The 26,382-nt window shown below is 32.4% G+C and overlaps 2 protein-coding genes across 3 annotated transcripts; both read left to right on the top strand.

Annotated features, from left to right (window-relative positions):
* The first annotated feature begins 1,207 nt into the window (after nt 1-1,207).
* On the top strand, nt 1,208-6,093 carry LOC115951369 (probable inactive purple acid phosphatase 16). 2 transcript variants are annotated; one of them, XM_031068587.1, is made up of 5 exons: nt 1,208-1,526; nt 3,111-3,335; nt 3,831-4,107; nt 4,473-4,659; nt 5,726-6,093. In XM_031068587.1, exons 1-5 carry the CDS (start codon nt 1,268-1,270, stop codon nt 6,011-6,013), a joined length of 1,236 nt encoding a protein of 411 aa, XP_030924447.1. In that variant the 5' UTR covers nt 1,208-1,267; the 3' UTR covers nt 6,014-6,093. The 2 variants fall into 2 exon arrangements, with proteins under 2 accessions (XP_030924447.1, XP_030924448.1); XM_031068588.1 differs by having other exon boundaries at nt 4,491-4,659; nt 5,726-6,091.
* A 9,003-nt stretch (nt 6,094-15,096) lies between these two features.
* Nucleotides 15,097-21,021, top strand: LOC115951370 (probable inactive purple acid phosphatase 16). Its single transcript, XM_031068589.1, has 5 exons — nt 15,097-15,418; nt 17,646-17,870; nt 18,757-19,033; nt 19,414-19,582; nt 20,607-21,021. The coding sequence occupies exons 1-5, from the start codon at nt 15,385-15,387 to the stop codon at nt 20,817-20,819; spliced, it is 918 nt and encodes a 305-aa protein (XP_030924449.1). The 5' UTR covers nt 15,097-15,384; the 3' UTR covers nt 20,820-21,021.
* The last annotated feature ends 5,361 nt before the right edge of the window (nt 21,022-26,382 follow it).

A 26,382-nucleotide genomic window follows, 5' to 3' on the forward strand; every position in this document is an offset into this window, starting at 1 on the left:
TTGTCTCCTAAGGTGGTTTGTTTCTTGTGGTCAAGGGTGGCTTGATGCATTTGGGGGCCTAAGGCGAAAATTGATTATTGGTAGACTTAGATGAGAACTAGTAAAAATTTGCTAACTCAACTCTTATTATTATTCCTTTTTTTTTAGAAGTGCAACATTTACAATATTTTTTTACAACAAATCCTAGGTTTTAAGTTGTTTTTTGTTTTCTATTTGAAAATATCAGTATAATTATTTTTTTGCCATCAATAACAACCTACTACTTAACATTAGTTGTAAAAGTATTGTGAAAAATATTGTGGACGTTACATTTTTCTCTCTTTTTTATTTATTTTTCATTTGGTAAAAAAATATTATTTTATTTATTAATTATAAATAACCCTATTGGTTAAAATTTGGGGGCCTTTTTTTTACTTGGGGTCTTAGGCGACCGCATTTTTTGCTCTAACATTCAGCCGGCTCTGCTTGTGGTTGTTGTTAGTGATGAGTTTGGTTCTGGTGGTGGTTGCTGGCCGATGGCGTGATGGTGGCAAGGTGGGTTTCTAGGTTTTTCTTTTTTGGAACAAGGTTTCTGGGTTTTTCTGAGAGGAGTATTGGTTATATATTTTAATGTGTAAATATATTATTTTAATAAATAGAATAGGAAAATAAAAGTTAGGATGCTGGATGTATTGTAAAATGGTATTGTATAATTAATAAAGTGACTTTTTGAGAGGGTAAAATAGGATAGAGTAGAATTTCCTAATGCGAATGCTCTTAGGGGAACAATGCACTTTTAAACAACATTAAATATTGTTTTTCTAAGGTTAGAAAAAGTAGTGAATTTCAATTAACTCAACTGATAAAGTTTCGAACGGACGTTATAAGTTGAAACTCTCTATAAAAAAAAAAAAAAAAAAATTTAAAGAGTAAATTAGATATTTTTTGAAAAATATTGATAATATATATGCTTAGCCCAACCTCATGAGTTGTTTTTGACTTTTTGTATTTTCCACTATGAACAAAATCATGTTTTTCTTGGTACACTGCAAATTCACAAATCATTGGGGACCTAATCAAAATTATGCTTAAAAATAGGGACATTCATCACAAACCCAAAAACCATCTTAATCAAACCAGGGACAATTCCGTCATTTCATCCTCTTTCCCACCAAAACTCACCCCACCTCCACCAACCTTCACCTTCGTTGATACCAAAAAAAAAAAACCATATCTTTGCTCTGCTCTCCGTTAATGGAGTCAGAATGGCCACAAACTCAGACCCAAAATGACTATCTTATCCTTCACCTTCTTCTCTCTCTTCACCCTGACCGTCGGATTAGATTACCAAGTGCTCGGCTTAACAACAGCAACAACAACAAAGGCCTCAGGTGAGAGGTATGTTCAGATGCGGGCGGGTGCACCGTTCAAGATAGCGCTGTTTGCTGACCTGCATTTTGGGGAGGCCACGTCGACTGACTGGGGTCCACTCCAGGACGTGAACTCAACAAGAGTTATGAACACTGTACTTGACGATGAAACTCCAGGTAACGGTATCACTTCCATTTATCGATAATGCTAGTACTCCCATAATTGTCTTACATGATAGACAGTAAGCGGTAGAGAAAAAAAAAAAAAAAAAAGCAGATTTATGTAACAGTAATATATAACCAATCACAGTGATATTTGTCGCCAAAATGTGTGTGAAAATACAGGATACGAGCTAATTGTCTATTTTGTTAGTACCTCTTTTTATCATGTGCTAGCTGTGTCACTGTGTGTGTCTGTTGTCGTTGTATTTGTACCGTGAAAGAAAGAAAGAAAGTCCCACGTTATTAAAACTTTGGTGAAGTACATGTCCCATGTTATTATTATATATTGTCCTACTATAGAATAAAGAATAATCCCATTTTTTTTTTCGTTGCAAAATGTTCATATATGCTGTGATTTGTGAGATTTAGAGGTAAAGTTATAAAAATCGGCCTTTGTTTGTGTGTGTTTTTTCTTTTTTATTATCATTTACAAAAGATACACTGTAATTAGGTTTTTATTTTTTGATGTAAAAGATAAAAAGTAAAATCAGAAAGCCTTTATTTTTATTATTATTATTGGATTTTTGTATCTAAATCCCAAAAGTACCTTTGTTTTTGTTTTTTGTTTTTTATTTTAAATTTTAGACTAAAAAGTAATTTTTTTAGAAAGAGGAAAGGATAATGCTTTTTCAAAAAACACCTTTTCGTCTAATTTTTTTTAAAAAAATTTCTTTTTTCAAAATAATTGCACCCAACCCTAATGAATTTCAGTATAAAAAAATAAAAGACCCTAATGAATGTGTGTATATAAATTCATTATTTTGAAATTCGATTTGAGAGCTCAAGTAAAAAAGCCTTGGCTTGGATTCGATTTGAGAGCTCAAGTAAAAAAGACTTGGCTTGGATCCAACGTTATACGTGTCATCATCCTAACGTGTCTAATGTAACTAGACACCGAAATCTAAGCTTTGTTCACAAAAGAAAGGTCAACTCATGGTAACATATTACTTGTTAATGGTTAGTTTGTTAGTACTTAGTACCTGTAGGCTGTCGATGCACATTCTCTATGTAAAGTATTATGTCCAATTTTCTTGAAGGGAGTTTGGGATTAGTAACCTGGGATTAGTAACTTAGCAACTTGTTCTTGTCGATCATTTGTCAAGTGCCTTTCACAGATGACTCGAAATGACAATGATATGGCCATATGGGCCTTACTACTACATGTTTATTGTCTCTGAATGCTACCTTAAGAAATCTTCATGTGCTGTTTAAATGTTCCATCTACTGAACTAATGTGCTGGGAATAAGTATCACTTGTTGTAGATGACAAGATTATTATTGTTTTGCACTAAACAACCTTAAATTTGATCTCTAGTTGGATTCTTCTGAATTGTTTAATATTCAGCAACTTAATAGGCTGCATTTCTGCCCATGTTTTGGTCTACCCTGACAAATTTCCCTGATTACTACAAGTCTGCAATGACTGCTCAATTCAAAAAGTGAAGCGCTCAAAGCTTGACATAGATCGAGCACCTTCACATAGTTAATATTTTGGTTTTTTTGGTTTAAAACTCTAATAACTAACTGATTGTATAGCAGATTTTGTTATATACCTTGGAGATGTCATTACGGCCAACAATATACCAATTGCAAATGCCAGCTTGTACTGGGATCAGGCAATCTCTCCAACAAAATCAAGAGGTATTCCGTTTGCCAGTGTGTTTGGAAACCATGATGATGCACCATTTGATTGGCCGAAGGAGTGGTTTCCAGCCCCTGGAATTCCTCAACTTATTTGCCCAGCAGTCAACTCAACACATTCAGGTTAGCATGATGTTTGAAATGTGGTATACATAAGCTGGTGACAACCAGCCATCACTAGTGACAGGCAACAGGCCTTGGGTTTCTGAGTGTTTTCCAGAATTATGATTGACCTCTCATTGTTTCAGACAGCTGCCTCTTTGGAACTGAACTATTATAAGTTGGGATGGAGTCGTAGAGAAATTCATGCAAACAATAATGGAGAATACTGAAATTACAGAACCAAATGAACCATGTAATAAATCCCCCCCCCCCCCCCCCCCTCCCCCTTTATATAAAATATGAACACAATATACCCCTTCTAATGATATTTATAATTTTGTAATTTGAAGATAGCATTTATGATAGGATAACACTTCTTCTGTTGTTAGATTAACCAATAATCATAAGTTCATAACAATATATGTTGGAAAGAATGACATTTTGCACAAATTGTTGACAAAATCAAGGAATTGATTGACATTTTCTCATCTGCTTTTTATGTTCCATAACTGGCAGGAGAAGAAGCCTTTAGCTTCAGAGGCACACAGCGTATCGAGTTGATGAAACACGAGATTGAGCATAATGTGCTGTCTTATTCTAGCAACGGTCCAAAAGCGCTTTGGCCAAGTATATCCAACTATGTTATCCAAGTCTCATCATCAGATGATCCAAAGTCACCCGTGGTATACCTGTACTTTTTAGATTCTGGCGGCGGGTCCTATCCACAAGTTATCTCAAATGCTCAAGCGGAATGGTTCCAGAACAAATCTGAAGAGATCAACCCTAACTCAAGGTGTAAGAACAAAGAATTACCGCTTTTTTTTTTTTTTTTTTAAACTACTTTTCATGGCACCTTATTAGCATTGACTAGAATTAATAGGTAACAAGGTTTAAATATATAGACTCTGTTTTTTATTTTATTTTAATGGTTTGTAAGAGAGAGAAAAAAATGAACAGAAAACTTTGAAACATTGCTCCCGGCATGGTTTGATTAATTAGAAAGTGAAAAAGACAGAAGGTTTATTCTACTGAGGCAAATAGTTGTAATTGACAATGCTGAGGTTTTGGTTTTCTTTTTTGATGTACACCAATAAGATATGGTGAATATATATATATTTTTTGGTTAAATAAATCTGTTTCCTGCATTTTCTTATCCAGTTTAGTGTTACCTGACAGTGTGCCCGAGCTAATATTCTGGCATATCCCAAGTCAAGCATATAATAAAGTTGCTCCACAGTTTGGAATTCACAAGCCCTGTGTAGGCTCAATTAACAAAGAAAATGTTTCTTCTCAAGCAGCTGAATTGGGTATCATGGAACTTATTGTTAAAAGGACTTCTGTCAAGGTAAGTACACAGATAAGCATGCATGTAAACACATAAATATATTCATTTCAAAGATAATCATGCTTACGCACAACCATATTCATCTGTATATATATAGATTCACACATACATAACATAAATTCATGTAAGATGCCTGCTTTCTAGGTAAATGACACAAAGAAATAAGCATATGCATACACACACATAAAAAAGTACATATACCTCAATACACATGAGATATTAGTGCTCCTGGATAGACTGGGTTTAGATTTGAACTTGAAATTCGAATGATCCCATTTTCAGCTGGATTGATTGATTACCAATGCCAAGTCAAATAGTAAGGTTGGAATTTCTTGATACACAAGCTGGCCAGGCTTTGCCTGGCTTGAAATTTATGGCTTGGCTTCTATGGCCCAAAACGACCATTTTTTTGTTTTTTTTTGTTTTTGTTTTTGTTATTGTTCCATTTGATCGACAGGAATTACATAAGAAAAGAATGAAAACTTGAAATCTTTTGTCATGTTGGGATTTGAGTACCTTTTATTTTTGTCTTTTATAGCTTTCTTTGCTGTCAAATGGAGCTATGGTATTATTATTATTATTGTTTTTCATGTTGTGTTTCTTTTGGTTATTCACCATGATTAATTTACCATGTTGTTCTACTGCTTCCCCTTAAATTCGTTCTTCATACTTGGATGGTACAATTATCATTTTTCAGTTCTATCACAGATTCACAATCCATTTACAGGAAAATATGAGTTCAAGCACCTGTGACATATGAGTCACACACTCGCACCTAATCATCTAAATGTGGTTTAGGATGGTCAGCTGAGTTTTGTTTATTGTAATTATATCTCTCTTTTATATGTGGAAGAAGTTTAACCAAAATGTTACTGTGTTGGCAAGAAGGTTGAATAAGCCCGATCAGTTTTGTCTTAAGAAAAGCTCTGAATTGGAACCACATATATTTAATATACAATGTGTGTGCTTATGGTTCTTGAAAGTCAGAAACTAAATGAATCTATGGCTTGAGTTTGATGGATATGAATATGATCATGTTGAGTTGTTTTTCTCTTTATTGTGGCAGGCAATATTTGTTGGACATAACCATGGATTGGATTGGTGCTGCCCCTATGAGAAACTCTGGCTCTGTTTTGCTAGGCATACTGGTTATGGTGGCTATGGAGACTGGCCTAGAGGAGCTAGAATTATAGAAATCACTCAGCAGCCTTTCTCCTTTAGAACTTGGATAAGGATGGAGGACAATATAGTACACAGCAAAGTTGTGCATGGAAGTGCCAATCAATTGAGTTACAAAACTTTTGACCAAATGATAGTTATTTTGTTATGTTATTTTATGTCTTTAATTTTTTAATTTTTGTTAAAAATATAAAGAGAGAGACTAAGAAGTGAGATTTGTCTGTATATTGATGTATATTTTGTGTGTATAACATTGTACAATAAAGAGTTTTGTACAAACATAGTATGCGTGAAATATAAGTAATATGAGTGTATTGCAAGTACAATACTTTGGGTCCATGTCCAATGGACTACACTAACATATACACAAACACCCCCCTCAAATTCAAGGTGGCAAGGAGGAAGTCAACTGGAGTTTGGATAAGATCTCAATGACGACCAAGTGGGTGAGTCTTAGTGTGTGTTTGGTTTGCGTGTTCGCGTTCTGCGTTCTGCGTTTGCGTTTTTGGCCTTTATTTTTTATTTTTTATTTTTAACCAGAAGTTGGTTTCACGTGGGACACAAACCTGCTAATGGGTCTCGTGCACTGTGCGCGGGACCCACTAGCACTTTGAATGTCACACATTGGTTTGAAATGGCATTGTCAGTGGGTCCCGTGCACTGTTCACGGGACCCACAAATTTCACTTTTCATCAATTTTTTTTATTAAAAATAGGTCCCATGACACTATTTACACATTTTAAAATTATTTTGTTACAGTGTTTTTAGTTTTCAGCAAAATAAACTGTATCCAAACGGACTTTTAGTGAATATATTAGTTGGCGGAGGAGATGGAGTACAATTAGAGATAGCTTTTCTTGAGAGGGTAAGATTTCTGTCTAGTGGCCAGTGCCATTGGACCCGTTGGATATGCGACACGTGTCCAAGAATGGACACGTGTCGCGTATCCAACATGTCTAGTGGCCAGTGGCTACTAGACAGAAGCTGAGTCCTTCCTGAGATGACTACAAGTAATGAGTAAAGTACAAGTAATATATGTGTATGACAAGTGCAGTACATTAGGCTAGACAGAAGCTGAGTCCTTCCTGAGATGACTACAAGTAATGAGTAAAGTACAAGTAATATATGTGTATGACAAGTGCAGTACATTAGGCCCAAACCTAGTAGGCTAGGCTAATGTATATACTAACAATTTTAATTTTTTAAAAATAAATCTAGGTGAAATTAAAAATTAAAAATCCTAGATATATCAAAAAAATTTATTGGGTAAATATAATAGGACTCAATCCTTTAATTTAGACAAATTAAATTAAAAAGAATACTACAAAATCTTTTTTTGTTGCAATATGTTACAAACCACACCAAATTGACGAAAATAACCTACGTCAATTAATTTAATTCCGTCACTGTACACCTTGTCGGTTAAAGTGTGGTAATTTTCGGAAAGTCACAACCTAGGCGACAACAAAGACCCCGTTTGTGATTCCGAGGCACATTTGGGAAAATTACTTTTGTGACCCTCGGAGTCTATTTTAATTACCAAATATAAATGAGTCAAATTAATCTAGCACCAAGCCGTTATCCAGAAACATTAACAATATATATATATATATATATATATATATATATATATATATATATATAAGGGATAATTACACATAACCCACCTGTGGTTTGGGTGAAAATCACGTTGCCTACCCGTGGTTTGAAAAGTGTCACTTAACCCACCTGAGGTATGTTCCGTTTGTTTTCCGTAACCCACCTCTGTTAAAATTAGGGGTAAATGGATATTTTTGCTCACATTTTATATCTCTCTCCTCCCAAAACAAAAAATAGAACAAAAATGCAAAGTGAACAAGATCAAAAATTGGAATTTGTTTGTCTCTCCCTTCACACAAATTTTGAACATGAAGAACCCACCAAAGCCATCACCACCACTACCACTGAAACACCACAGAATCCAAAAAAAAAAAAAAACACCACAACACCGGCCACCACCATCGAACCACAACCACCCACAAATCACCTGCCACCACTACTACAGCATTAACACATCACAAACCCAAAAAATTCCAACAAAATTTCCAACCCACAGAACCACAAACAACCACCAAGATCCACACCCATTGCCACTGCCAAACCCACCGCTGAATCACCAGCCACCACTGCCAATCAAACACCATGACCCAAGACCAATCTTCAAAACCCAGAAACATCGATCAAACCCAAGACCCACAACCTACATGATAAAACCATCGATCAAACCAAGAAACCATAGAAACATCGATCTAAACCCAAGACCCACGCGATATAAACCCAGAAACGACCGATCTTCAAGCCATCGCCGTTAGTCTTCTAGCCTCTGCCGTCGCCTTTGCCGTTGCCATTGCCACCGAGATAGACTTGGCTGACATGGGAGAGTTGATTACGACGACGTTTGGCAAAACCCAGATCCAACCCAACGTCATGCTCCTCCTCAAAACCAGACCCAATCCAACACTGTGCTCCTCCTCAAAACCCATACCCAACCAACACAGCCAACTTGTGCTCCTCCACAGTCATCACCCAAGCCACCACGACCCAAAGCTACCGACGATCTAAACTGGAGTGTGAGAGATGAGAGACATGGACAGAATAGAGAGAGAGAGAGGGGCAGAAAGAGCGTGAGGAATAAATTTTTGTGTCTTCTCGGAGAGTGAAAGACCGTACAACAGAGTGAGGTTGGTGAGGTCGATTTCAAGCTCAGGGGTTGGGTTCTCTCCTTTCGCGTCTCACTGTGATATTCTCACTCTTTCTCTTTCTCTCTGTTTGTGTGTCTGCGTGAGGAATAAATTAATGTATTGAAAAGAAAATAAGTTAACGTGATAAGTAAAATTTTCCTTGTGTTATTTTCTTTTGAGTGTGTTACAAAAATATAGTTTGTGATTTATTGGAGTTCTTGAGACAAGTTTCTAAATTCTTACAAATAGCATCTTTTGATCTTATTTTCTCTTGTTTTAGTGTCTTTTTTTTGTTTTGGGAGGAGAGAGATATAAAATATGAGCAAAAATATCTATTTACCCTTGATTTTAACAGAGGTGGGTTACGGAAAACAAACGGAACATACCTCAGGTGGGTTAAGTGACACTTTTCAAACCACGGGTAGGCAACGTGATTTTCGCCCAAACCACAGGTGGGTTATGTGTAATTATCCCTATATATATATATATATATTTTTTTTTTTTTAAAATAACAATCACATGGCAGTATTATAGTTATCAATTGATTTTTTTTTTTTTGAGAAATAGTTATCAATTGAAATTGAGTTTGAATTGCTCTAAAAAAAAAAAAAAATCGAGTTTGAATTTTGTATTATAAAGCTCAAAATATATAAGTAAACCAACAATGTCTTAATTTAAAAAAAAAAAAAAGTTATTAACAAATGGGCCAGATCACGAGTTAGCCTGGTCAGGTTACGGTTTCATGCATTTTTGCTTCGGCTCAAAAAATTTAGGTTCGGGTCAAGTCCAATTTTGCCATTTCCAACAATAAGGAGTCCATGTTCTTTGAATTGAGTCTTCATCTTCATCCTCTTTCTTTACTCTAAATTATGACATCTGGTGCCGTAACGAGACCTCCTTAATTAGTATCTATTGCTTAATTTTATGTCTGTTTTGACTTTAGATTTGGTTTGTTGTCTCTATAGTTTGCATTCTTTTCTTCATGCCAAAAAAGAAAAGAAAAAACTAAACTCCAAAAGAATGCTCTTTTTGTTTGCATTTACTATTAAGTATATATACGCATAGTTGTCAAAATGTGAATCGTATTGTGAATCGATTTTTAATTTTTCCGTATCGTGTATCGTATCGTGTATCGTAAGATACACAAAAACTAAATAAAATTTATAAAAAATTATAAATATACATATATAAAGGGTATATTTATTATAAATTTTGAATATTTCAACTAATGACTAATTTATTCATCACTTATGTAATAATATTTAACAAGCTAATTAAATAAATCAAACTAGCATGTGTATATAACATACACATTCAAATTACTTAAATTTGAAATTGATAATATATAACAAATAACCCAAAAATAATAATTTATTTTCATCATATTCATTAAATTGCCTAATTAACCCCATCTAAGTCAATGTTATCATCATATTTATAATTTTGCAAATTTATTTCTTCATTAAAATTTTCTTCATCGTAATTTGTCATTAACATTTACTATCTCTTCTTCTTCTTTTTATTTAATAATTTTTTGAGAATTTATTTTTTGGATTTCTAGTTTGTTGGACTTATAACAATAGCGATAAAAATAAAAAAATTTATCATTATGTTTATAATTTTGCAAACTTGTTTCTTCAATAAAATTTTCTTCATCATCATTCGTCATTAACATTTACTATCTCTTCTTGTTCTTTTTTTTTTGGCATTCTAGTTTCTTGGACTTATAACAATAATGATAAAAAAAAAAAAATTATATTGTCAATTAATATTTTATTCATAGTGTATAAAATAAATTTGTAAATATTAAAGTAAAGTGTAAGTGTGTACTGTGTGGTCCAATTGTAAGAGAGAGAGAGAGGAAAAAAAAATTTATGAATATGTTATTTTAGTAGGGTAAACTAAGTAAACTAATAATTTTATGTTAAAAACAAGTCTAACAACTTGTTAGATTTAAATAAAAATACAAATTTTAACAAAAAAAATCTCATTTTAAAGCATTTGTCCATGTATCGTACGATACGTATGATTTTACGATACGATACGATTCATACGATACGCACATTGTATCGTACGATTCATGAGCACTTACGATACGCCGATACGATACAAAACTTTTTACACATGATACAATACGTATCGTACGATACGTATCGCATATCGTACGATACTGACAACTATGTATATACGTGCATCACTGAGACATTATTTGTGAACCTAACGATCAATTTACTCGTTTCGAGGTTGAGCTGGCTAAATTTTTAGGTATGTGAGTTAGTTGCTGCTATGACTCATGAAAAATTCAATTTTGGTGTTTTCTTTGCCTCTATTATTAAGGATTGTAGGTGGTTCATGACCCAACTCCCTCGTTACAAAATTTGACATTTTTGCAGAGAGGCTAATCTAGCAACTATGCTAATGGCTAGATTTTGGCTTTGGTCAATCTTATGGATTTTGTGCTATATGACATCACTCCACAAAGTTGTTTTGAAATTATAAACTTTCATGTTTCCAATCAATCAAGCTGTTTTTTTATAGATCGATATCAAGTTATATTATTATCACGATATTAATATTTAAATGAGTATTAACTAACATAAATTTGATTTTTTATTTAATATATTGATGATGTGGCAAAATATGATGATTAATCATGAATGATTATGGTTTAAAGAATTTTGGGTAGAGTGATTTTAAAAAATCAAGAGAATCTTCAATCATTTTTCATATTTTTTATTAAAAAAAGCTATTTATTTACTTGCAAAACAAGTTGAGTCCAACACTCCAACTAGGTAATAAGATTACCTTGTTTTGTTGGATTGATGAGTTATTGATTTGGTTATCACTGTCATCATCTTGTTCTTCAATTTCACAACTCTTCCTAAGAAAAAAAAGAAAGAAAAGTAAAAAAGGTCACATTTAGAGGATCTATATGCCAGAGAATATACCAAGGAATATAGGTTGTGTGTTGCATCGACTTGGTTGGGTGAAATGACCAATAAGTTCTTTAATTAATTGTTTTTTTGGGGAAGTTTTAGTTTCTCAGTTAAGCTCTCATACTTATAATTTATTTCATTTGAACATCTATCTTTTCTGTCATTATCTTATATCCTACATTATCTTCCTTTGTCATCATCACTTGTATGTATACGTACTAACTATAATAAGAAATTAAATTAAAAAAAAAAAAACTCAAGTTGCTTTGCCACAAAGGCACAAACAGATTAAGAGCTAAACTGGTTTTAATATCTCTGTCAATGAAGATTAAGCTGTCTTAATCCTTAAAAAATGAATAGACAGTTTCATAATTTCAATTCTATCATAGCCGAGGGCCTGAGGCATTGGCTAGAAAGTAATCGGGTCAAAATGGCAATAAGTTTGGGGTAGAAGATGTTAAACTATCTCAAGTTGACTAATAAAAAAAGATTCATTTTACTTAAAAAGACAACATATATTGTACTATACGTCAGCAAAAAAAAAAAAAAAAAAAATTGTACTATACGATAACCTCGTACTTCACATAAATAAAAAATAGTTACATAATAAAATCATGTTTATATAAAATAAAAGACTTAAAAAGTCATGCAAAAAATTAACTTTTATATATGTAGTTTTTATTTATTTATTTAATTTGGAAAACTTTCGTATCTATACTGAAAGTGCTTAATAATTTTCAATTTATGATATTAGTGTATAAAATATATATATATATATATATACACATATATTTTTTGAGAAAAGTGTGGTGTATCAATATATGATACACCCATCTCAATTTTTGTATATTGTCAAAGTTGGTTTGCGAAGCACTCATTAGATTAATGTTTAGCTTTTGTTACTGCTATTTTATGTTGCTACTTCTTGAAGTCAAAAACCATCATAAAAGAGCCAGAAATCATAATGCAAGGAAAGGTAGCATTTAACTACCAAAATAAGAACTCCAACAAAAACAATTAGGATTTGTTGGAATTAAATAGTTGGAGTTGGATTGGATTAGAATTTAGACAAGCTATACTGTTGTTACTACTTTAGTGTTTGAGTAGATTCAATTTTAATTTGAATGTAGATTTCAGTATGACGATAGGCACCCCATTGCCTCAAAGTGATAATTAGTGGATACACATACAACCCGTAAAGAAATCATGTAAATATAAAATACATATAAGTGGAAGTGTGATTGAATTTAAATTGAACTCATGACTTGTCCCATAAGACTAAAATTTTAATGTGGTTGTTTAATACCATTAGGGATTTTGGTCTAATGGTTCCCTATGGAAAAAACTCAATATTTTTTCAAGATTAAAAAAATAAAAAAAATCTTTTATAATTGTAAATGATAGACTAAAAACAAATTCTTTTAGTGGATACAAAAAATTATTTTCACAATGGATAAATTGTCAAGCTATAAATACTAAATAATAAAATGATGTTAATGGTAGACCCAAATAAAAATCAATAATGGTTGTTACATTTGTTGTGAAAAATATTTTGTCTTTAGCATTACTCTATGTTTTGTTTTTGTTTTTTCTTGGATAATTTGATAGTTGGGAGAGGGAGGATTGGAATACTAGATAAGCAGTGAGTGACAATTGATGTTTACGTGTTGGGTTCATGTCTTATCAATTCATGAGTATTCAATTATATATGTCAACATAAACAACATACACGTTATTAATTGTGACAGGATCCCTACCTTAACAAAACATGTTTATTAAACTAATAACATGACACGACTCGTATGACTTGTTTAATAAACATAACATGCTACAGTTGACATGACTTGACATGTTTACCTAATACAAATAACTTGTTAATAGCAATTCTCGTGTTTTATACCATGTATACATTACAACTAAATTCTAAACAAAATCTCCAACAACAAAAATATAATCACAACCATAAATTTAAAGGTGGCCTAGAGAAGATGAAATTAGATGAAAAAATATGTTTATATAGCTCAAGTTTTAAAGGGTAAATTGGTAAAATGATGCTCAGTTAAAGGGGTTAAACAACTGAAAATGAATTTCATGTGTTTGCTTTTTTGTGTCGACCTGAATATTACACGAACCTGTTAAGGCTCAACCCTATCTTGTTAACTTTGTATGTGTTTGTAGGCCATGTCGAAAATTATCATCTTAAAGGTCTGTTTGAATACCGCTTATTGCTGAAAACTAAAAACTGAAAACTGAAAATATTACAGCAAAATAATTTTTAAATATGTGAATAGTGCTGTGAGACCCAGTTTTAAAGAAAAATTTACTGAAATCCATACTTACGACTCCCTTGAACAGTGCACGAGACCCATACAAAAAATGCAATACTAGCCTAAACGCAAATGCGTTTGTATCCAAACTAACACTAAATCTTGAACATTTTTGTTGAAAAATTCTAGAATCAAGGCTGGCCAATGCTTAGGCAAGTTAGACCTAGGCTTAAGGCCCCACCAAAAATAAAAAAAAAATTTCCCTTAGGGAAAAAGACCCCACTTCCTATGGTTAAAGGTTCAAATTTTTATAAAATTATATATATTTTAAAGGTACTTTGTACATTTTATTATTATTATTAGTAATGTTAAGGATACTATAAATTTTACTATTGGTTTACAAATTGCCATGTTATTAATCACAAAAAATGATATAAAAATTCATTAGTTAAATTGATGAAATTCATCAATGAGAGTCAAAGTCACATTATATTTTGAAAATTTTATAGTGCTTTTAATTTGCACATTTTTCTTTTTCATTTCTATTAGGATTCTCAAAGTACAAGACCAATAAAACCTTAACCCAATTGAAATTCTAAAATGTTTCAAAAAGATGTTGCAAATGTGTTAAATCATCAATTATAAATTAAGCTCCCCTAATAGTTTGAGACCTTAGTTTTTGTAAATTGATATCCTACAAAGCTACATATCAAATAATCTCTCTCTCTCTCTCTCTCTTAAAAACCAGATATAAAAATAAAAATTAGATTACAACTTTACTTAAATATGTATCATCATATCCCTAAAATAAAGTATCTTTTTTAATCGTAATATATTTTTATTTCTTTTTATTAATATTTATAGTTCAACTATAATATTCAATTCTTTATATGAAATTAACATTAGTTTAATTGCTATTATTTATTAAATTATGTATTTAATGTATCAAATTAACCTTGGTTTATTTTTTTGAGAATTAAATTAACCTTGATTTGATTAATATTAAATAATTTTATTTAATTAATATTTACACATTAAAGATCCCACATAAAATTTTTGCCAAGACTAGAATACTTGAGTTATGTTCCTTCAAGACAAATTGCAAATGACAAAATCCATGGGGGGCCTAATAAAAATTATGCTAAAAAACAGGGGCATCATAAGAAACAAAACCATCTCAATCAGACCAGGGACAATTTCGTCATTTCATCCTCTTTCCCACCAAAACTCACTCCCACCACCACCATACCCACCCAAAGTATCACCTTCTTGATACCAAAAAAAAAAAAAAAAAAAAAAAAAAAAAAAAACAAATATATTTGCACCCAAATTCTCTTCTCAATGGAGTTGAAGAGGCCACAAACTCAGACCCAAATAGCGATCTTATCCTTCACCTGCTTCTCTCTCTTCATCCTGGCCGTCGGATTAGATGACCAAGTGCTGGCCTTACTACCACCACCACCACCACCACCACCACCAATAACAAAGGCCTCAGGCGGTGAGAGGTATGTTCAGATGCGGGCGGGTGCAGCGTTCAAGATAGCGGTGTTTGCAGACCTGCATTTTGGGGAGAACGCGTGGACAGACTGGGGTCCAGTCTAGGACGTGAACTCAGTAAAGGTCATGAACACTGTGCTGGACAATGAAACTACTACAGGTGACGTTATCACTTCTTTTTTAATCAATCATGTGCGTGCTTAGCTTAGCTTAGCTAGCTTTGTTGTGTTGTGTGATAATAACGTGGTTGTTGTACCATGTTGTTTCAGTTGCCATGTCACTATTTTTTTTTTTTTTTTTTTTTTGAGAAAGAGGAAAGGTGATGCTTTTTCAAAAAAAAAAAAAAAAAAAAAAGTATTTCGTGTTTTACAAAATTTTAAAGCGAAGTGTGTGTATATAAATTTATAGTCAGAAATACTTTTTAGTCACTTTTTTTTTTTTTTTTTGTTCTGTTTCAAAAGTTAAGCTTTTTAAGGGAATATTATTTATTATTTTGTTTATCTTTTAAAAATATTTAAATTTTCAAAATTATTTTTAAAAAAATTTATAAAGAAATTGAAATAGTAAATTAATAGGGGTATAATAGGAACATTAGTAAATTAATAACTTTTATTTTTAAAAACATGACAATATTTTGAGACATTTCAAAATGGAATAGAGGACAAAAAAAGTGAGACGGAGGGAATATTGTTTTGACTTTTGAGGGCTCACATAAGAAAGTCAACTCATGTACATTCAAAAGGTTTTGATGTATACTTGTACGCAGCAATTGTTACATACAGACTTATGTGGCTGGAAAAAGAAAGAAACATGTATTCAAAGGTCATATACAATACACATGACTAGGTAAACCCTAGACATTTGTCCCTTTCTTTCTTTTTGCTGTTACGTACCCCTTTACAAGCGGGTAGCAAAACCTTTTCCATAACTTATTAATGGTTAGTTTGTTAATACTTTAGTACTTGTGAATGCACACTTTTTTATGTAATGTATTAAGTCCAATTTCTTGAAGGGAGTTTGGGATTAGTAATCTGGGGCTACTAACTTAGCAACTTGTTCATGTGGGTCATTTGTGAAGTGTCTTACACATGTGACTCAAAATAGCAATGATATGGGCCTTACACTCTCTTACTACTACATGTTTGTTGTCTCTTTTGTCATGTCAGGATAAATGGGGAAACAAGTTTTAGAATTGCACCTTGAAAGGTCTATCTATTAATTTTAAGTACTATAGAATTTTAGTTTTGTTTCCAAAATTTGGACACTAGAAGTATTAAAAATGGATATCTCATGTGGTCAACGCTGACTAGTCTATTGAGAATCCATAACCGACCCTAAATATTTTCAGACAAAGACTTGGTTGTTGTTGTTTTGTACAATCTAGACTTCTAAATATTTCAATGTTGACAAAGTTGATCAAATTAGATTAAATCATATTAAGATTACCACAATTTGGCTTAGTTTCAAGAAACAAAACTGTCTATACATTTAGGTTATTATGCTGCACATATATAGACATTCATATATTGAACAGCATGGGCAGCTTAACATCTTGCTTACTGTGTCGCTCTCATCAAACAATAACAAAGGTTGACCAGTTGTGTAGTGCCTTACAAATTGCTACGAGCAGATTTGGTGGGTTCGACCTTGCCATAATGAATAATTAGGACTTTATATAGAGTGTAGTCTATTGATTCTATTCAATGAATTGATGTCCACTAGTTGGGTCGACTGTTTCATATAGATATAGCATTTGTTTCATAATTACATGACCACACATTCAAATTGCTACACTTCAATGTGTTGTTGGGTGTTAAGGGCTTAAGGCATGCCTGGTACCACTTTGACGTACATGATTTTCATTTCCATTTTATGGGTACTCTCCATGGAATAGATTATGATATTGTGCCAAAAAAAAAAAAATAGAGATCATTGCAAAGGCATGACGAACTTGTTGGGTTTGTTGTTTTATTTTCTGTTAAAATGGTTAGTTCTGAATGCTACACAAAGAAATTTTCGTATGATGTCTTAATGTTCTATCTATACTGTACTAACATGCTGGGAATCAGTGTCACTTACTTGGTGACTGTCACCCATTGTAGAGACAAGACCATTATTATTTTCTGGCTTAGTGCATTATGTTAAAAAAGCTTAAATTTCATCTCTATTCCGATATCTTGAATTGTTTGATATTCAGCTGACTTAAAAGGTTACATTTTTGCTTAACATATCGGTCTACCTCAATAAATTACTCCAATGATTGTTAAATTCAAAAAGTTAAGCGTGCAAAGCTTGATATAGAGCCCTTTTGCATAGTTATATTTTGATCTATTTATTTATAGCTTGTTTTTTCGGTTTAATACTCTAACGAACTGATTGGATAGCAGATTTTGTTGTATACCTTGGAGATGTCATTACAGCCAACAATATCCCAATAGCAAATGCCAGCTTGTATTGGGATCAGGCAATCTCTCCAACAAAATCCAGAAATATTCCTTGGGCCAGTGTGTTTGGAAACCATGATGATGCACCATTTGAATGGCCGATGGAGTGGTTTTCAGCCCCTGGAATTCCTCCACTTATTTGCCCAGCAGTCAACTCGACATATTCAGGTTAGCATGTTGTATGAAATGTGGTGTAAAAAGGCTGGTGACAATCCAGTCATCACTAGTGACAGGCAACACTCCTTGGGTTTGTCAGTGTTTCCCAGGATTATGATTGATCTCTCATTGTTTTGGACAGCTGCCTCATTGGAGCTAGGCCTATTGTAAGCTGTTATAGAGTCGAAAAGATATTCACGCAAACTATGATGAAGAATACTGAAATTACAGAACCAAGTGAACCATAAAATGAAACCCCCTCGTGCAATATTTTGAAATGAACATAAGATAGCCTTTTAGATGATGTCTATAATGCATTAGCGATGGGATACCGAATTAATCAGTAATCATAAGTTCATAACAATATATTTTTGTTCACTTATAATAGTTTAATATATGTTGGCAAGAATGGCATTTTGCACAAATTGTTGACAATCAAGGAATTGATTGCATGGAGTAAATCAAGGGATTGGAGGAATCGATTATAAAGATGTGAAGATCACATTCAAAATATGTATGTAATAATTTGATTGTTTACCTATTTTCAAATTCTGTAAATTCCATTATAAGTCTGATTTCCCTTGTAATATGTTCAATCAAGAGGATGAAGATGTAGCCATTTGGCTTTTGGTGTTGTGTACTTAGGTCTTAGTGATGAAACCACGTTAATCTCTTCCGTTCTTCCTTTCTCATCTTCCATAATATATTACTATTTCAAAATTTGAAAATATAGAAAATGATGTCATTCTAACATGCAAATTCTCAATAGTATCATAATATATGATTCTCTTCTTATGAGATATTTAAATACTTTTTTTTTTGGGGGGGGGGGGGGGGGGGGAATGCTTTAAAGATTTTTATATAAGCTTCTCTCTGATGGGGCCATTATGTCTGGCAGGAGAAGAAGCATGCAGCTTCAGAGGCACACAGCGTATCGAGTTGATGAAACATGACATTGAGCATGATGTGCTATCTTATTCTAGCAATGGTCCTAAAGAGCTTTGGCCAAGTATATCCAACTATGTTCTCCAAGTCTCATCATCAGATGATCCAAAGTCACCTGTGGTATACCTGTACTTTTTAGATTCTGGCGGCGGGTCCTATCCAGAAGTTATCTCAAATGCCCAAGCAGAATGGTTCCAGAAAAAATCTGAAGAGATCAACCCTAACTCAAGGTATTAGAACACAGAAATACTTCTTTTTTAACTACTTTTTGTGGAACCTTATTAGCATTGACTACAATTAATTGGAAACAAGGTTTAAATAGCCAGACTCTAGTTCATTGATTTAAATGATTTGCAAGAGAAAGGAATAAACTGAACAGAAAACTTTGGAACATTGCTCCCGATGTGGATAGATTAAACAGAAAGTGAAAAGGAAAGAAAGGTTAATTCCATTAAGGCAAATAGCTGTGATTGACAATGCTGAGGTTTTGGTTTTCTTCCTTGAAGTGCACCAATAAGATATGGAGAATATATATATATATATATATATTTAATTTGTTAAATAAATCTGTTTCCTTCATATTCTTAACCAATTTAGTGTTACCTGACAGCGTGCCTGAGCTAATATTCTGGCATATTCCAAGTCAAGCATATAAGAAAATTGCTCCAAGGTTTGGAATACACCAGCCTTGTGTAGGCTTAATTAACAAAGAAAGTGTTGCTTCTCAAGAAGCTGAATTGGGTATCATGGATCTTCTAGTTAAAAGGCCTTCTGTCAAGGTAAGCACACAGATAAGCAAGCATGGCACACAATTATATTCATTTCAAAAATAAGCAATGCACAACCGTATTCATATGTAAATATATAGATTTGCACATACATACATATATTCATGTTAGATACCTGCTCTCTAGGTAACGACACAAAGGAACAAGCATGTGCACATATGTACATACAAAAGTACTTATACCTTCATACTCATATGATACAAATCAGTGCTCCTAGACAGACTGGGTCTAGATTTGACCTTAAAATTTGAATGACCCCATTTTCAGCTGGATTGATTGATTACTAACACCAAGTCAAATAGGGAATTTCTTGATACACAAGCTGGCCAGGCTTCGCCTGGCTAGATATGTATGACTGGGTTTCTGTGGCCCAAAATGACCAATTTTTTTTGCTATTGTTCCGTTTTATTGACAAGAATTACATAAGAAAAGAATGAAACTTGTTTTGACACGTTGACATTTGAGTACCTTGTATTTGTGTCTTTTATAACTTCGTTGCAGTCAAAAGGAGCTTTTCTTTTTTTTTTCTTCTTTTTATATTTTATTTTTTCATGTTATGTTTCTTTTGGTTGTTCATCATGACTAATTTATCATGTTATTCTACCGCTCCCTTTTAAATTGGTTCTTCATGCTTGTATGGTACCGTTATCATTTTTCAGTTCTATCACAATACATTTCCCTGAAAATATGAGTTCATGCACCCATGACATTTAAATCACACACTTTGCACCTAAATCATCTAAATGTGGTTTAGGATGGTCAGCTGCGTTTTGGTAATTGTAATTATATATTTCTTTTAAATGTGGAAGCAGTATAAGCAAATATGTTAATATTGGCAAGAAAGTTGAAAAAATCCTGATCAGTTTTGGCTTGAGAAAAGCTCGTAATTGGAACCACATATTTAATATGCAATATGTGTGCTTAGGGTTCCTGAATATCAGAAACTAAATCTGTGGCTTGGGTTTGACGGATATGAATGGCATTATTTTGAGTTCTCTCTCTTTTATTGTTGCAGGCAGTATTTGTTGGGCATAACCATGGATTGGACTGGTGCTGCCCCTATAAGAAACTCTGGCTCTGCTATGCTAGGCATACTGGTTATGGTGGCTATGGAAACTGGCTTAGAGGAGCTAGAATTATAGAAATCACTCAGCAGCCTTTCTCTATTAAATCTTGGATAAGGATGGAGGACGGTGTAGTACACAGCAGAGTTACCTTGAGTCCTTGAGTACCATCAAGGAATATATAATTAATCACATTTGTGAAAAGAAAAAAGGACCAATAATATCTGTGCGAGTATATGCATTGCATATTCTTCTCTCTCGTCCCCCCAAGATCAAACATGTGACATGATGTACATATGTGTGTGTATATTTTATAATCAGTTTGTATATGTTTTATATACATGAGGCCACCATTTTTTTTCCCTTTGTTTCTTTTCTTTATCAGCATGACACATTATTAGCTTCCATAGTATCTTTTAAATCAAGGAATATTGATGAGCTTTTTAGCCAGATATATGATGACTAGGTACAGGGAATGTATTTCCTCATCTAAGTTTTAAATTTATTCAAGCTTTTCAAATTAGTAGCTTTATAGTTTCTTCATTCTATTCGAACAATGATCAATTCTATATCATTAAGAATTTTTTCCTAGGCTCATCTCTGCCTAGGCAAACTCTTATGATAATCAGTAGATGAAAATGTTTTTAAGTTAAAACAGCTTCATGGCACATCATAACAGGTCTCCTTCCATATCTAGAAACTCCCAGAAGCACTTTTCCTGGGTTCTGTTTCTTTCAGTAATCAATGTTTCTGTGTAAAATTATCTTAATGCACCTACCATGGCCTCTCGAATCAAAGCTCTTATGGCTCTGCCGCGCTCTATACTTAGATAAGATTAATAAAAGAAGGAATACTTGATTAAAACTCCAGAGGAAAGCATCATAATAACGCTGCAATTTTCTAATGAATATCAAAATCAAGTTAAGCAATGCATTAATGTTGGCAAATGGGGGGGATGTGTGTGTAATTATAACGACAGTGACGGTACATTACTATGAAAATATTTCTTTTCCCCTTTTGGTTATCCATAAGAGGCTCTTTGTTATGACAAGTTGCTATTCTAGTTTTGTGTAATCAAACTAAGCATATGCAATTTGATTTTAATATTGTTCATGCTTAGATGGTCAACTTATTTTAAATCCAAGTGATGAAAAGAAATTGACCCATTGTTCACAAAATGCTTCTTTATGTGGAATCAAGCAAAGTTGATTCTAACTTTTATGAGTTAGTAATATATATGAAACACAGCTAAAAGGATAAAATTGTTTTCTTTAAAAAAAGGGGAAGCTATGGGCTAGTTGTTTTTGAACCAGTTGAACAATGCAGCAAGTTAGGTAACATCATTAAAAAATTAAAAAAAAAAAAAAGGCACAAAACAATAACTACAGAATCTTATGACTGACATTTTACAAACATACAACACTAATAACTAGAAAAATTGCATGATTTAAATCATTGTAGATATTAGATCAGAAAAGGGTTTAAATCTTGGGTATCTCATCTCTAAATCAGGCTTTATAACTATATGACTGAGAAGATTGCTTTCCAGTTCTCTTGCTCTGATCAGCTGGACCAATCAGTTTCTCTTTACAAATCACTGATTATGATGGTATTTTGAATAGGTTAAGAAAAATTTCCCCAATTTTCTTTACATCACTGTAGCTCTTTTGATCAATAAAACATACCCCTTATTTGATAAATAAGGTAATGAGGTCTTGAGTTTAAGTTTCTTAACCAATACTTTACGCCAACCTAAGTACTTTATGTTCGTTATTATCCGATGTGTGTGGGATAAGACGACTATATTCACCAAAAGATTAGTCAGTTGTTTTAAGAGCCTCGGAGATCGGCCACCCAAGAAAAAAAAAACTCAAGGTTAGGTAGGGCTTGGAAGGCTACCCCATTGTGTAGTCTACCATTATTGTCTTTCAATAAAAATTAATTAATAAAGAAAAAAATGAAGAAGAGGTCATTTACTTGGGCCATTAAACAGCTCAAAAGGCACTTTAATCTCTTCCAGTTGGGACTACTCATGTCAGCCCAAATTTGTTAAGCAAATTCCAAGCCATCCCCATCCATAAAAAAAGAGTTTTATGTTAATTACAGGAATTTCAACATTATAACTTTCCGTCTCAAAACATTAACTAGCAAAAAGCCAATATGGGTCTCACTGTGCTGGGCCATAATGTGAAGGCAAAGAGCTAAGGTTCCATTCTCTTGGACAAGTCAAATCCAGTTCACATGGCTAATGATAAAAGAAAAGGGGACCAATCTTGCCATTGGCTTTGAATAATGTCATATGTTTAATCTAATCTACCTAAAAATTTAACAACCATATAGCTAAATTTGACTATTTTTAAAGAAACTTTGTGCCTTGAAATGTCTTGCAACAAACAGTTTCTAAGAGCAATACTATAACAAATTTCCCCAAACTCACTGGAATTAAAGCCAAATTCCTAAAATGTTCACAACATTAGGGGTAAGGATTTCCATGACATTAATTTTATATGAATGTATTCAAGGGCCCTGTATTTCAATTGGTAACACTTCCTAGTGTTTTCAACAATATGACATTAATCTCTACAATTATATTTTAATTGAACCTGTTCACATTTGCTTATGTTCTTCTCTACTCACAAAAAAAAAAAAAATGTTATTTATTTATTTTTTAATTTTAGAAAAAATGATAGTAGACTTTATCATTCAATATCATGCTATACAATAAGAAAAAGAAAAGATGAGCATTCTTCTAACCAAATGGTCTCCTCATTCTCTTTTGCAACTCTAGCAAGAACTAGAGCAACACAAGTAAAGTGTATCTTAGAAAAAAAAAAAAAAAAACAAAGGATATACGAACAAATTGTTCACAAATCAGCTTAATATCCTCCAAAATCCATGCCACTTCCAAAAAACACATCCTATCCAAAAGAACAGTTTATTTCGGCAATTCCAGATCATCCAACAAGTGACACACAAACTTATGTTCTTTTCATACAAAGAAAATATCATGATTAAAATTTCATAGCTATATTAATTTAAGTTATAGTTTAGATGTGAAATTAGTTTTTTCATTTATGAACCTATAAATAAAATTAATCAATTTTAACAACTAACATATATAACCATGAACTAAATAATTTATATTACTCATCTAATATATATATATATATATATCATTAAGTTAAATTCATAGATATTGTATATCTTCTAATCTAATCTATAAACTTAGACACAAAAATCTCTAACGGTATATCTACGTTTCATAAAATAATCTAAGCTCCATGTTCACAAGTTTGTTTGTGAACAGAAAAGGTTGATTTGGATTTCATTAGACAAATATAAACAAAGTTTTACTAAGGTTGAGTCTGAGCTATTTATTATCAACTTAATATGCTTCTAATCCTATTGTGAAATAAATTTTTGGGTAAATTACATTTTAAATATATATCTTAGGGGTAGTTTCAATTAAATTTAGTAATTTCAAAAGTTTTAAATTAAATGTTGAAATTTGCAATTGTTAAAAATTAAGGACGTGATCAGTAGGAGGATTTTTGTTTTTGTTTTCAAAACATTATAAAAACAATTTTAAAAAAATTGAACTTGAAACTAGTTTTCAGATAATAATTTTTATATTTTACGTGTTTGGCTCCAACTTTTAAGAACAATTTTCAAAATACTAAAAACAAAAATAATTGTTTGGAAGACCATTTCTATTTTTGAGATTTAAAAATATATATATTTACAAAAAGTAACATGTAAAATCTGTAGATTACAATTTTGTGTGTGTGTGTGTGTGTGTGGGGATAATGATAAGAGAATAGAGCTCATCATTTTTTTTTTTTAATGATAAGTTTCATATTTGAAGTGTAAGAATTCTTTTTGTGACAAAGATAAACTCCTAAATTTAAGAGATAAAAGAGTTTGGACAAATATGTGAGGTTCACTATTTTCAATTTATTTACAACTACGTCATTAAAAACATTTTCTGTATCCTGAAAGCACCTCCTAAGCCGTTTTCAAAATCCTGTTTTAAATAAGGAAAATATGATACAGTTTTTTGAAAACTATATGTAGAAAATATTAGCCAAACAATAAATTCAAGTGCGGGCACCATTTTATGGATTGTAAAACAAAAAAACTATATTTAAATACTCTTACCAAATAGTTCCTAAACTTTATAGTTTTGTTGTTTCAAAACAAATCCTTAGCTTTCAAGTTCATATCAAATTGCCAAAGGCCTTGTAATTGAACTGGCACCTCCCATGCACAAAGTGCTTAGGGGATTAGGAAAAAGCGTTTGAGCTGCGGGGTTAGCAATATATTGTAATTATCTCTTAAAAAAAAAAGTTCATATCAATTTATACTCTAAAGCTTTAAGGTTTGATTTGAAGGATTTATTAGAGGATTAAATTAATACAAATTTTAATATACAAGATTTTTATTTGGAAAAAACAACAACAATATGGTTTAATTTGAAACAGTCTTAAAATTCTAGGTTTAATTTGAAACTTTTGAAATTATAGGTTTTAATTATGCAACCCCTCTACCTTGAATTCATAGCTTGCATAATGAGTCACATTGACATCTTTGCCCATTTCCCACTAATTTGAACCACAAGGGTAAAGTTTAAATATAATTTACCCTAAATTTTATTTTTGAATTAACATGGAAATGGACTAAATTAGGAAGGGATGTGTTTGAAACCTTTAGCTAGCTTCTTGGGGCCATCCCCAACGGACTCGTTCTTGTAATTACTTGGTGTGAGTAGAATGATGAAACTACATATTAAGTGCTCAAAAAACTCTAAACATAGTGGTTAGCCAAAAATTATATAACAAAAGGGGAAGGAAAGCAAGGAAAAGAGGAGCAAAACCATAACTTGTACATTTCTCTGTGTCATAATATGTTCTTAGGTTCTAAACTTTAAATGAAGCCTTGAGCAGGTCATTGCTATGCTAATCAATAATCACTACAAACTGGTCCACAAAGAAATTGTACTTTCCACATGAAAGAAGCTATATATTTATTGGGTAAGAAATTCATAAAAACTTTAGGTAGATTGTCTCCTGTCAAATAATAGAGGAACCTTTCATTCCCACAAACAATCACTTGTATTAACGGATCAAATCCCATGTTTTTTCTCACCTTTTAAACAACAATTTTCATAATTCCTGTCCTTTTTCTCTGATATTGGTTTCTTCATAGAAACTCATAAAAAACCGACCTTAAAAATTTAACATATTTTCTAATTATGACTTGACCTATCAAGACGTAGTACGAACTCATGAAAATTCACCCAAATCATTTCTCAAGCTCAGATTAATCGAACAAATCCTATGTTTTCACCTTTTAAACAAAACTTAGAAATGCAACACATATATTCCTAATAGTGAATTGATCTAGCAAAATGTAATTTGAAACCATAAATTCACCAAATCCAGACCAAAAAAATAGGTAATCGTTCAGCAATTTTCCTACTTTATTTTATTTTATTTTATAATTCAATAGTTGGAGTAGAGGAATTAAAATCCTGGATGTCTCGGTTAAGAGGTGCAAACCAAATAAGCTACAAGCCTCTCATGGTAGTAATTTTCTTACTCTAAACTATGTTTTAAGGCCCTTATTTCTTCTTTTTTTTTAGGGTAAATTATAGTCAATACTCTTGAGGTTTGGACTAATAACAATTAGGTCTAAGACATTTTAAAATTGATCAATTTGGTCCCTAAT

Source organism: Quercus lobata, chromosome 7, assembly GCF_001633185.2.
Source record: "Quercus lobata isolate SW786 chromosome 7, ValleyOak3.0 Primary Assembly, whole genome shotgun sequence".
Classification (NCBI taxonomy): Eukaryota; Viridiplantae; Streptophyta; class Magnoliopsida; order Fagales; family Fagaceae; genus Quercus; species Quercus lobata.